This window comes from Dicentrarchus labrax, unplaced genomic scaffold (genome assembly GCF_905237075.1).
Source record: "Dicentrarchus labrax unplaced genomic scaffold, dlabrax2021, whole genome shotgun sequence".
NCBI classification, from domain to species: Eukaryota; Metazoa; Chordata; class Actinopteri; family Moronidae; genus Dicentrarchus; species Dicentrarchus labrax.
The window spans coordinates 28,855,266-28,868,435 of NW_026136715.1; the positions used below are offsets into that span (position 1 = coordinate 28,855,266).

Below are 13,170 nucleotides of genomic sequence, written 5' to 3' on the forward strand. Positions count from 1 at the left end.
TAAAATTTATTTGTATAGCGCCAATTCATAACAAAGTTATTCAGGACACTTTTCAAATAGGGCAGGTCTAGACCGAACTCTTTAACATTAATTACAGAGACCCAACAAAACCCCCAAAAAAAAAACAATTGGGGAAAAGGGAAAAAAAAAAACCTGTTAAAAGGCAGAAACCTGGGACAGATCCTGTCAGGGGGGGCCGTGGGGGGAGTCAGGTTCACAGCAAACAGACAGTCCACATCCACTATCTTCAAGCCTCCAAACCAAGCATCTTTCTATCTTCCTCGGCTCTGATATATATATATATATATACACACATAGTGAAGGTTTCAGCAAATATGGCGGAAAAGGTATTTTTCTAAAAAGTAACCTACTGCAGCTTTAAAGAGAATAAGGTTACTCCATGCCTACCTGACACTTTAGGCTTCCATTACACATTGAAAGGGAATCCATTATCAATGCAATTTTTGAGGGATTCAAATGAAGGCAAAAAGTGTGACAACTGACCCCACTCTCCCCTACTGGAGCATCCATGAGCCATAATCCACTCACACGTGCAGTTGTGTGACGACACAAGCAGAAAAATATGTCAGTGAATGAAACTCAGTACAAGTGATGAAGACTAGGAGGTGACTTAGCAGAGTAACCCGGGTGGTGTTTCCCAAAGGTGTGTTCAGACTGAACACAAAGGCAGTTTTTTTATGTGGATTTTGATGTTTCAAAGGTCAGTCTGAATGGATTGGCTCAGGATTCACATAGTAATTATTTATACCACTAGATTATAATTATCCAGTACAAATTGTGGTGCAGTATTATATAAGAACAAATAAAAGAACCCTTAACATTCCTATCAGTGGAAATCCTTGTTGTGGATTTGCTTGGTCCCATGGGGAATGTTTAAAGCTCGGACAGCTGCATCATTCTTAAACCCTGGAGAAACAGTTACATAAAATAAGTATGAAAAAGCTAAATATCAGCATATACTCAGTCTATGATACGCGCACACACACACACACACACACACATTCTCTGGGAGATTTGTATGGATGGTAGCAGGAGATGGGGGTTGTGCTGGTGACCAGGTGTCATGTTGTTTAAATATGTTAGGTGAGTCCTAGTAGGCCTGGCCAGTCTCGACCTGCAGCAGTCCCAGTACAGCTGAGTGGTCAGCCAGCTTCATCCTGCGCTGACTGGACAGGCCAACGTTCTTGGCCAGGTAATCCACAGCAGCTGGAGAGGAGACAGGACCCAGAGTTAGTGATCTGACAGAGTCCTCTTTACTGCTACTGAGACACTCTGACACTGTGACAGCTTAAACTCATTCAAAATATTTAGAGTACCATTTTGTTGAGTGTTTTTACTTCAAAAAGTGGTTTAATATTTTGAAATCATATATAAGAAACACATCACAAACAATAATTTAATTTGCTCTGTTTCCCCATGTCCCCCACAAAGGACATATTTTGAAAGGCTTAAAATTAATACATTTCTAAAATTAATATAATATAGTTAAGACTCTCATATTATTCTTTAACATCAGCTTATATAAACTACAGCATGATTATTTTTTAAGGTTCTGTTTAGGCAACTTAAACAGTGACTTGGAGGCACAAGCCAGGATGCGTTCACTTAACCAAATCCACCTTTCCTTCCCTTATCCATCCTGAAGCAGACTACACACAGGACTCAGGATATCAACCCCAGGCTACGGGGTACAAAGTCATGAACTTCGAATGCCAACCATCCATCCACCCTAGCAACCTCCCTATGAATTCTGCGTGGTCCATAAACGGACAGCAGGACCAACCCCATCTGACTCCCAAGTCTTCAAATACTGCAGTTCAAAGAGCAGGAAAGTCCACCTATGGAGGTGGTGAGTGGATGGATGGCTCAAACAAACACAGAACTTGGTCCCCTGAAAAACCAAAACTAAACAATTTATTTTAAATAACATTAAGTTAAATGTCCAGTGTGTAGGATGTATTGGCATCTAGCAGTGTAGCTGTATATTGCAACTCCCTTGCTTCACCCTCGTCTTCTAAGCAAAAAGGAGAAACTACAATGGCCACAAAACGTACAGAAAATGTGAACGCTGCTATCTAGAGCCAGTGTTTGGTTTGTCCGTTCTGGGCTGCTGTAGAAACATGGTGGTTCAACATGGCGGACTCTGCCAGAAGAGGACCCACTCCCTCTGTAGATAAACACAGCTCATTCTAAGGTGACAAAAATACAATGATTCTTTTATTCCATTTTTGCCAATAGATACTCATAAATGTTACACACTGGACTTTTAACTTAAATGATGTTTTATTCATGTACTTAAGTTGTGTCAGGTCAATACATAAGTGATGTTTCCTATTCCTTAACTAGTAGTTCTTGCAATAAACATAACAAAACTGCAGCCGCTAACCATGCAAGCTTTTTTCTGAAAGTCTAACTGGGAATTACATATTCTTGCTAATTTAACTGCAGTGGAGGGGTCTGCAGGATACCTACATTGTCATATTTTGAAGCGGAGGGCCACTGACCAAGCTGCAGTTTTTGATGAGCTGGGAGAGAGAATGTGTTTGCAAGACAGTGCATGTGAGATTGAGAATGTGTGTTCATGGTAATGAAGGAACACTTGTTACATTCAGTGTTGGTTTGACTCTGCATGTGAGATGTGATGACAAGAAGAGAAATATAGAATCTTACCAGACTAATCCTTTAATGTGTATTATAATGTTGCAGGATTGTTTGTTGGATGTCTAGTCACACTGACTGACAAGAGAACACGATGTTTGACAGACAAACAAAAGGAGGCAACAGTTTGGCTTTCCAGACAGACAGACAGACAGACAGACAGACAGACAGACGGAGAGGCAGGTAGAATAACCGTGCCTCTTGGAAAGCTGGCATTAACGCTCAGCATATTTTTGTCTCTGAGTGCTGGATGTTGCCCCTCCCTGGTTGAGCTTGTGATAACTTCTCTTTTATAGGGCAGGAGAGAGGAGGGCTGACAGCAGATGTGATGTGCCATGGTGTGTTTGGGTGTGCATGAGTGTGTGTTGTAGCTATCGTGGGGGGCGGGGGGTGTAAGTAAGGCATGTCAGTTAGGATGTGCACAGAAAGGAAGCTGTCACTCTGTGCTGAGGAATAAGAGAAAGAAGAGCACCTATGGGTGGGCAGGTCTGTCTGCCAAGATGCCAGTCACCCAGACAGGTAGTGGGGGAGCAGTGTGTGTTTGTGTGTGTGTGTGTGTGTGTGTGTTTGTGTGTGTTTGTGTTTCACAAGGGTTTAGTGAGGCCCTCTAAAGGAAGCTGTTTTTCCTGTCAACCAGGTTTATACCTTAAATCCCTGTTGAGCAGTCACACTGAGAGTCCTCTGCCTCAAAGATAGAGCCTATCTGATAACACACAGACAAAAACACAGGCGCACACACACACACACACACACACACACACACACACACACACACACACACACACACGAAATACAGCTATTTTGACAGTATGTACTTTAATCTGTCAGGAGCTTCCTGCAATAGAACAAGAGAAGAGTTAAATGTCTGAAGTAAACTGTCTAATCTGTCTGCAGGAGAGAGAGGTGGGGGTGAAGGGCCACAGCCACAAACATCACTTCACACAGGATCACACAGATTTTCTTAAAGAAACACCTTTTGAACATATAACCTAAATCTTATTGGTTATCAGACTGATGAAGTTCAAAGGACAATCTAGTAGTACAATGCGATAGGGCTGGGTATCAGTACTCGATACCTTTCAGGTATCAACTGAAACAACCCGGTACCAAGTAGTATCGAAACTGCGCCTGTCAAACGATACCTGCAATCGGTACTTTTTGTACCCACTACCCAGATCAAGAAAAAAAATGACTGACTGTTTCTATGGTTTTGCTTTGTATGGCGGTAAAGCGTGCGTGCTTAGTCTGTGGCGGAGTTGGCTGGTCAGCATTCCGAGATGCCGGCAGCAAAACATTCAAAAGTATGGTTGTACTACACGCCTGTGGCGCTGGGTACAAATAGATACATCAAATGCGGCAAGATTATTTCGGGGAAATTGGGGAATACTAACAATGATGAAGCACCTCATCACGCACGGAACAAACTTCAGTGTGGACAACTGCACTGTTTTTAAGAAGCCAGCGTCTACAACACCAGCGTCGTCGTCGTCATCTCAACAGGACACGGAGTAGGGTGGCCATTTGTCTGGCTTTTAAATGACACTTCTAGCTGCAGGTGCAGCCTTAAGCCGGACACTAATTTGTCCTCCTTTTGAGAAAATAACAAAAAAGGTCCGCCTTTTGACACATTACCTCGTTAGTTTAATATTTATTGGCTATAAAGCTGTGTCAAAATAAGTAATTTCATTGGTTACATTTTTGTGTTGTGACCTATCAACACATGGCTCATTTTAATAGTCAAATGAGCCATGTGTTGATTCGCCAAGCAATCACCACAGTTGCTACCACCAGGCTGTCAATCAGGCCCTCATCACAGAGATCATAAGGTGAGCTAACGTCGGTTGTTGGACTGAAATTCTGAAAATGCTCATACTCATATGTATAGGCAAAGTCTAGGCAAAGCCTATACATCTGAAACAGAAGGTGCTGTATTTTTTTTTACCCTTTATCTATCCAGATAAAAACATTAAGAACAGTTTCTGTATGATGTTTATTAGACCTATGTAATCTGAATTGGAAGGCCACGGTGTCATGAGCTGTATCTTGTATATTTATTATTAGCTATGTGGTATGTGTATGCACCTTTATGTAATCTGGTGGAAAAACATTAAAATTTAAAACCGGTTCATACCAAACAAATATCTGCTTGCTGTCCCTGTGTATGCAAAGTGTCCTCTTTGATGTGAAGGAAATGGCCACCCTAACACGGAGCAACCGTCGATAACTTCAGGTATATATATAATTAGAATTCTTCGTTGTACATGTTTGTACAGTTATTAAATAAATATTTGAGCACTTTCAAAATGTATTCGTTTAAAAATCTTTTGAATGGGGAGGAGTGGTCACATTTGCGCAACTGATTGCTTTTTTTTTTTTTAAAGTTGTAAAAAGTATGGAATGAAGTACTCAATTGGTATCGGTATCGTGGTAAGGGTACTGGTATCGAACATTTTTAAACGATACCCAGCCCTACAATGTGATCATAAGTGATAGAAATGGGGGACAAACCCAAGTTGAAAAAAACCTTAATGATCCTTTGAGGTCCAGAAGGATATGTGACCAACACTCAGTGGCAATGCAGGGAGAAGTGTGCTTTTTATGTAATGAAACAGAAAGGACATAGGACTGTGGGGGTCGGGAGGGTAGATGGGCCTATAGCTCATCTGACTTACATGCAGAAGAGTGGAGTTGAAATCCAATCACAGCCTTTTTGGGGGGCTTTTATTGCCTTTATGTGATAGTGACAGCTGAAGATAGACAGGAAAGGGGGGCAAAGAGAGGGGATGACGCGCAGCAAAGGGCCGCAGGTCACTGCAGCAAGGACTCGGTACATGGGACGCCAGCTCTACCAACTGAGCTAACCGGGCGCCCAATCACAGCCTTTTTATCAACTGTTATTATTCATCTTTCCCTAACCATCATCATAAATAGTTGCCATGCTCACATACTGTAGAAAGTGAGAAAATGGTTACTAAAACATGTACCCCTGAGTCACTCACTAGTGACATAATTGTGCCATTAGTAACGCAAACATGGTTTCTATAAAAATGTTGGTTACTCACTCTGGCCGTACTGACTGTACTGGTAGCCGGCGGCAGCCACAGCTGGGTCCATGCTATAGCTCGTGGTGCTGTACGTCGGGGGGCAGTAAGACTGGGATGACGGAAGGCTGTCCACCGTCTTAATGGAGGAATCAGCCGAACGTTGGCTGCAGCTCGCTGAGATGGAGTTGGGTGGAGAGGAGTCCAAGGCGCTGTGGAGTGGTGAGATGGAAAAGTCGTGTTGTGGCTGCGAGGAAACACCACTGGGGTTACTGAGGATGCTCATCACCTGCAGACACAGAGGAGAAGACGCTGTTAGCCTGCTTTTTGTCAGGCAGCAAGATATCTCAACACCCTCCGGTCAGATCATGAAATCTGCTCTGAATATTCATGACAATCATTTTGGATATTTTGGTGACCACCTGAGCTTTACTTTAGTGCCACTAATATGTCAGTGTTGCTAACAAGCAGACTGCCCTTCTGATTGTAATGACACGTTAGGTGAAGCTTTAAGAATAGTTAATTGTCATTATCTCGTTAATACTTTGGGCTGCAGTGATAATATAAATTTCTAAGCTTATTGGGTGGGAGGACGAAACAGGATAGACACATTTCTTTCAAAGAGAAAACCAGCTGAACAGTAAAATTATTACCCTATTATTACTCAGTTGTCCTTATAACTGTTGAAAACATCCATCATGATTCCATGGAATGGCGCCGGCGACAACGGCAGCCTGTCATGGCAGCTCCTTTCATTGTTGTAGTTTTAGTGTGTTTTCAGTGTGTTTCTGCTATTTTGAACTCTTTTCTTACTTTCTCACTCTCTTACTACTTTGTTCATGTCGCCTAAATACTTTTTTGGCGTTTTTGAGCACTTTTTATTTTTTGTTTACGCTGGTCTCCATGGCAACGGGGAGTCGCATTGTTTTCACCACTGCGTCGATCAGATGATCGCCCTGAGGCCCCCTAGCATCCTGACCTGGAGAGAGTACCCTCCATACCGGAGGAGCTGAGCTGAGGAGACGGGCTGGGAGGCTGCAGAGCGGGGTTAAACGGAGGATGAAGAAGAGGAGCTTTAAACTCTACATCCCTGCAATCATCGAGCAGATACCGGACTCCAACGTCACCATTCCCGGCTTCCAGACGGTTCGAGCCGACAGGGACACCACCGCGACCGGCATGAAGAAAGGAGGGGGACTGTCCGTGCTCATAAACAACAGGTGGTGTAACACCGGGCACTCTGTGTGAAAGAGCGTCTGCAGCCCGGACATCGAGCTCATCGCCGTCGGACTTCGTCCATGTTATCTGCCACGGGAACTTTCCAGTGTTATCACCATCACTGTCTATATTCCTCACAGTGGTCTTCATCATCACCATCACTGTTTACATTGATGATGTCCTATTTATTCTCCTGTACAGCACTTTGGTCAACTTTGGTTGTTTTTAAAGTGCTTAACAAATAAAGTTGGATTGGATTGGATTGGATCATAGTTTACAGGCGCACTAACTTTGACCACTCAGTGTATGTTTTTATGGATATCTCTGTGTTCCCAGACCTCCGCGATGACTTTGTTGGGTACGATATAACTATTATAGTGGGAAACTAGATACAATTAAGCCCAAGAATTATCAAACAAATGAGGTAATATCAGTTTACTGGAAGAGTGGAGACTCAACAGCCCACTGCAACCTGCAATTGAGTGACTCGGGTAATTAGCATTACTGCTAATGAGCTGTTCTTCTAGCACGTTTAATGCCCACTGACCACTGCTGGCTGCACTAGCATTTATCAGAATGTTATCTAAATAGACTACACTGGCTGTGGGTTTGATGGGGAAGGTTTTATTTAAGAAATGTCACAACTGACACATTTCAATAGGAACTGATCAGTGAAATGATGTGTATTGTCTTTTTACTATGGTGACATTTAGTTGTAACCTTGCAAGGCAGCTGGACATGCGAGATCACAACTACGGGCGTGGTTTAATGCTAGGTGTGACAATGTGTGTCAGAAGTGACTGCTTGCTCAAAAACAATGGCAGCTGCTAAAGAATTAGCATAGATGCTAGTTATTTCACAACGGGAGAGTATTTCTTCAGTGAAAGAAGAGCAAAGAACGGCACTGAAAGCTTTTCTAGATGGAAAAGATATTTTCACTCTTCTCCCAACTACGTTATATGGTTTGTTGATCTGATTGGTTGAAGTATGATAGACAAATTGATCATCATCACCTGCATCTAACATTTTTCCAGTCAGATAATTATGAACTGAGCTGCTGAATAACTCAGATTATTAAGTAACTTCTATTTAAGGAATCCTTAAATGTGGTTTTCATTAAAACTAGGGTGGGTAATTTTGGAGAAACTAGCAAGCAAAGAGAAAGCTAGATTTTGAACGTATCCAACTGATAAAATCCCATCCCCCCCCAAAGCCAATTCCCCAGCACAAATTATCATGCACAATGAAAAAAAAGCATTTTCCCCTTTACTGTCAAGTTTCACTAGTCGTCCAAGGACAGTTGTGTTATGGGCTTCTTCACTGTTTTCCTTCTTTTACAGAAAAAGAGTGGTACAGAGAGACATAGGTAGGGAAATAGAGCCTCCAGGACCCCAGGAGATGTCTAAGCTAGACTTGGGCAAGGAGGTGTGGGGTTTCCAGCAGCCTGACACTTCTATTCAGGCATGCAGAGCGGCCCATTGTGGTACTTGAAAGTGGAAATCTTCATATTTAGCATAAACTCACTGACTTCCATTAAAGGCGCTTGGGATTACAGGGTGAAATATTTAGACAACCATAATACAAGAAAGCACCAGGGTTCCTGCCACTGGCAGAGAAGTGCTGGAATACTGTGAGCTGAACTGCGTGCCCTGAGAACAGTTTGTTCTTCATACTTAGGCTTGTGCTGATATTAGCTGTAAAACAGCTGGAATTTCATTTATAATTAAAAAAATAAATAAACAAATAAATATGAATATTACTTATACATATAAAAAAATAGGCTATTCAATAACAACATGTCAATAAAAATCATTAATTTGCTCTACACAGGGAAACAGCTGGCCTGGCTATGTCAAAGTTCAAACCTATCAACCCCTCTGAAGCTCAGTGATAGCCCCAGCTGCTAAACACTACAGGATGCTTGTTCAGAATGAAAGGCTGCCATTGCAGCACAACAGAGTGAGACAAAACTGTAGCTTCCATAAAGATGATCTTTTGCCATCTTTTGAAAAAAGAATATAAGACATGCAAGTAGTCTGGTGTACAGGCAGATAGAAAGTGTTAAATATAGTCAATATAATGCTGAGCCCCGGTCCATCCCTCAGTGTGTCCTGGTGCTTTCACACACTTTCCTCCTGTTGTGAAGGTACTGGAGGAGCCCTGAGAGCTGAGGTACCAGCAGACAGGACAGTATGCTACATGGAAATGCTAATAAAGTAATTCATTTTTCAACCTCTAAGCAGCAGCTAGTAGCAGTAAATGAATACAATATGAATCCTTTCAGATAAATATACATTTCAGACAAAGAGTTTGCCTTTTATAGGATTTGAATGTCCTTAGCTGTTCTAATGAAGCCATGTTTTGTTTATGCTCGTGTCAGAGGAAACCCTTCTCTTTGTTGGTTTCTAAGCTCAGTCTGCATCTGCATCTGCAGCCCACTGATAGCAGTACTGCTCACAGATACTGTAGCCAGGAGCTAATGCAGGGCTTCCTAAACATTTCCAGCAAGCATTTCACTGAGACAGAAGTTGTCCAGCATACATTTTCTAAATATGAATGAGCACAGTGTGTCAGGGCATAAATAAGAATAATTTAGATTTTTTACTACCTGAGTAATATGCCTGTGGTTTTGGTCACTATTACTTTGGATATTATACTCACCTACATCATAACTGAAATCTGAGGATGCTGCAACAGGTAAAATAATATATTTAATCTTCCATCAATGAGGATGAAGGTGAAAAGATGATACAACCTATTAAGTCATACCATACGTTGATATTACATATTTGAATTAAGTCGCTGTTTCACTCGCAACGTCACTCACACCTCATCCAGTACTGCTGCTTGGGCAGTTGGCTCTCTGCTTCAAAATACAACACTGTAGGTATCCATCAAGCATCATTTCTGGACAGGCGACTCCATGGTCAAGTTAATAAATATGCAATGTCCGGTTACACACAGTTACACATGTGTAACATTTAGGAGGATCTATTGTCCGAAATGGAATAATATTCATAGGTATGTTTTTATTAGTGTATATTCACCTCAATAATATAGGAATCATTTTGTTTTTGTTACCTTAGAATGAGCCGTTTTTAGTCGCTTTTTATGGAGTCCACCATGTTTCTACAGTAGCCCAGGACAAACCAAACACTGGCTCTAGATATGGCCTTTCGTGTTTTTTGCGAGTTTCGCTTCCACAGTAGTTTCTCCTTTGCGCTTGGTTTTGCTAGATGTCACTAATTCCACACTGGTCCTTTAAACAATAAAGCTTGCATGGTAAAATGGTCGCTGTTTGGTTAGGTTAAGGTACAAAAACAACTTGGTTAGGATTAGGAAAAGTCCTGTGTTTGTTTGAGCCACCCATCCACCCCACCAACTCCATATGCAGACTTTCTCACTGTTGGAATCAATCAATCAATCTTGAAGTCAACTGACTTTGATGGCGAAAACGTCCACAAATTACGCTGGAGGGATACTTACATATTTGGACTTGAACGTGAGACCGGGTTGCTCTTAAACAGGTGTAAGTCATTTCTTATTAATTTTGGTTACACAGTTTATAATTTAAAGGACGATTATAACTAAGAAATAAATGTGTTGGTTTAATAGGGGATTCAGTAATTTGGATAAATGTAACTACTGGTGTGTGTTAATGTATTTCCCAGATCTCAGCAATTAAACTGGTGTTTGAAATACTGCTGGGATGTAACTAACGATTGCCAAAGCTTAGAGAACAGACCCAACTTCATTGATGAGTATATAAAAAGTTTTAAGCTGTTGCAGACAATCCTGTCAGCTATTGTATATCTAAATGTTCCATACCATACATCAGCAGTTAATTGGTGTATGGTAGATGTTTTTGTAGATACAGGATACAATTTTGTAGAGATATTCTTTAATGGAGGAATAAGATGTGCTGTATGTGAGTCAAGGTCATCTTTACTGGAAGGATGAAAGGTAGTGAAATATAACACACACACAAACCCAGAGACTGACGGAGGATAGGGTGATAAGCCTCCATCTCAAACAGTGTGAGGACTCTTGCAGATGAAGAGATGAGTGGAGGACAGAGGTGTGCAGATGTTCTACGGTTATCTTTGCGCCACACATTACCATCTCCTATATTCAGATCTTTTCCACACCACTCTGAAACCATATCCCTCACATCATCGCATTTATTCATTTACTCAGCTCAGCTTGGTGCTTAGTTCTGAGCTGAGTTTCAAAATAGCGAGTTAAAGGATAATATGGGATTTTAAGGTGCTATAACAAAACCAGGTAGTGTATGTGAAAGGCTAAAAGTGACGGTATGCTTCAAACAAAGTGCTGATTGGATTACCTGAAACCCCCTCCCTTCAGGCCTGTCCGATGTCAGAACTGATGGGAAATTACATATTTTGCAACTTTCCAAACCAATCTGACAATCTTTACGCAGTAATTGGTCAGGTGTGTGGAGGTGTGAGAGTAGGCAGGTTTAAACTTCTCTCTCAACGTCGCTTTTTCCACTCCCCACACATATGCATCCATCACTTTTTGCATGTACAGCTCAAGGAAAGACTGAAAGTATGCTCTGTTACTTATACATTCATTGCATCTCGAGAGTGTATACTGTATGTCAGCCAATAAGAAACAAGAAATATCAGTACAGAAATAGTCTTAACTGTATAATTTATCCACCAGAGAGCACTGACAAGTTGTTTTTTACACTTTAAACGTGCTTCTCTATTGTTTAATAACCAAACGTAAGGTCTGCGCTGCATGTTGTTGAGCTTACATATCAGTAAGACCAAACTGCACCATGGTGAGATAGTTGACATTGGACAATGTACAACAATCAAGGATTAGCTCAGTCTTGATGTAAACTTTCACTATAACTGTATGTATTTAAAGCATGTTGCTCCATTCTGATTTACCTCAGTGTCAGGTTGCGCTTGTTGTGGGCGAATACAGCAGCTGGGATTAAGGCTGATTTTGACATGTTGCTAGTGTCAGATGGGATCTATCACTATCTTCCATGCAATCATACATCAGAGAGTAATTGCAAAGGACATTGAGCATGTCAGTGTTGAATGCAGAATATCTGATGCAATCCGAGGTAATTATGCAATCAGCTTATGCTATTTTACTATAAGCAGATGTGTTTTTTGTCAGAAGCCGTAATCCTGAAAATCCCAACTCCCCCATCAGTGATGAAAAAGGAATTCAAATTCAATGTCACAAGGAAGAAATATTCAAATATACAGAGCTGTAACAACAAACAAATGCATGCAGAAGCTGACTGAACTGAAAGTCAAATATCATATTGCCTTATCTGAAAATAAGATAAACCCAGAAACAAATGACAATGACTTTGGTGTGTGTCCCTCTGATGTTATCAAAGTAGTAAATACCACCATGAAATATAGAAAGTTTTGCTACCATCTTTGAAAGTTGTAACAGTTTGTACTCACAAATGCTAATATTTAGCCTTAACTTCTGTCATGATTTGTCGCTGTATAAATAAAGTTGAACTGAACTGAATAGTGGTGGTCACGTTGGTCAGTGTTGGTGCATTCTTTTGTTGGCATTTTCACTTTCACACAACACCAGCAATGTAAATTGACATTTAACATTGCTGGTTTTGGAATTGTCTAAGGTTTGTCTCAGGTTCAATGTTCTATTCAAACAGTTTTATTTATTTCAATTTCAATTTCATTTGTATAGCGCCAATTCATAACAGAAGTTATCTCAGGACACTTTTTAAATAGAGCAGGTCTAGACCGAACTCCTTATAACATTATTTACAGAGACCCAACAGTACCACCATGAGCAAGCACTGGGCGACAAGGGCAAGGAAAAACTGCCTGTTAAGAGGCTGAAACCTAGGACAGACCCTTTGGCTCTAGGTGGGTGGTCGTCTGCCTATTTATTTTTTATCTTGTCTAGACTGTGACATCATTCAACAATTTTATTCATTTTCCATTAATTTCGTACATTCATTTACAGCATATGTTGAAAGTAAGAGTATTCACAAAAAAGAAAAAAAATGGTAGCTGCATCAATAAACAACAGCAACGAAAAAGTAAAAATCACAATACTCTAGGAAAGCGGTCCAATCTCCTAAAGGTTTGCAGGAAGCTTATAAGGGTGTATGTGATTTTCTCTAGTGTCAGAAAGTGCATGGTATCTTTCACCCATCTTTGAAAGCTGGGAGGTGTTGCCTCCTCCCAGGAGAGAAGAATAAGAC

The 13,170-nt window shown here is 41.0% G+C and overlaps 1 protein-coding gene across 2 annotated transcripts in view; it reads right to left on the minus strand.

Annotated features, from left to right (window-relative positions):
• Window positions 1-242: 242 nt before the first annotated feature.
• The window catches only part of LOC127377803 (paired box protein Pax-7-like), a 72,196-nt gene continuing 59,268 nt past the window's right edge, over window positions 243-13,170 (minus strand). For both annotated transcript variants that reach the window (XM_051426053.1, XM_051426052.1), the window contains exons 8-9: window positions 5,742-6,009; window positions 243-1,227 (exon numbers count right to left, since the gene is read on the minus strand). In XM_051426053.1, the coding sequence (XP_051282013.1) occupies window positions 1,112-1,227; window positions 5,742-6,009 (384 nt within the window). In that variant the 3' untranslated portion in view covers window positions 243-1,111. The remainder of the gene's footprint in view (window positions 1,228-5,741; window positions 6,010-13,170) is intronic.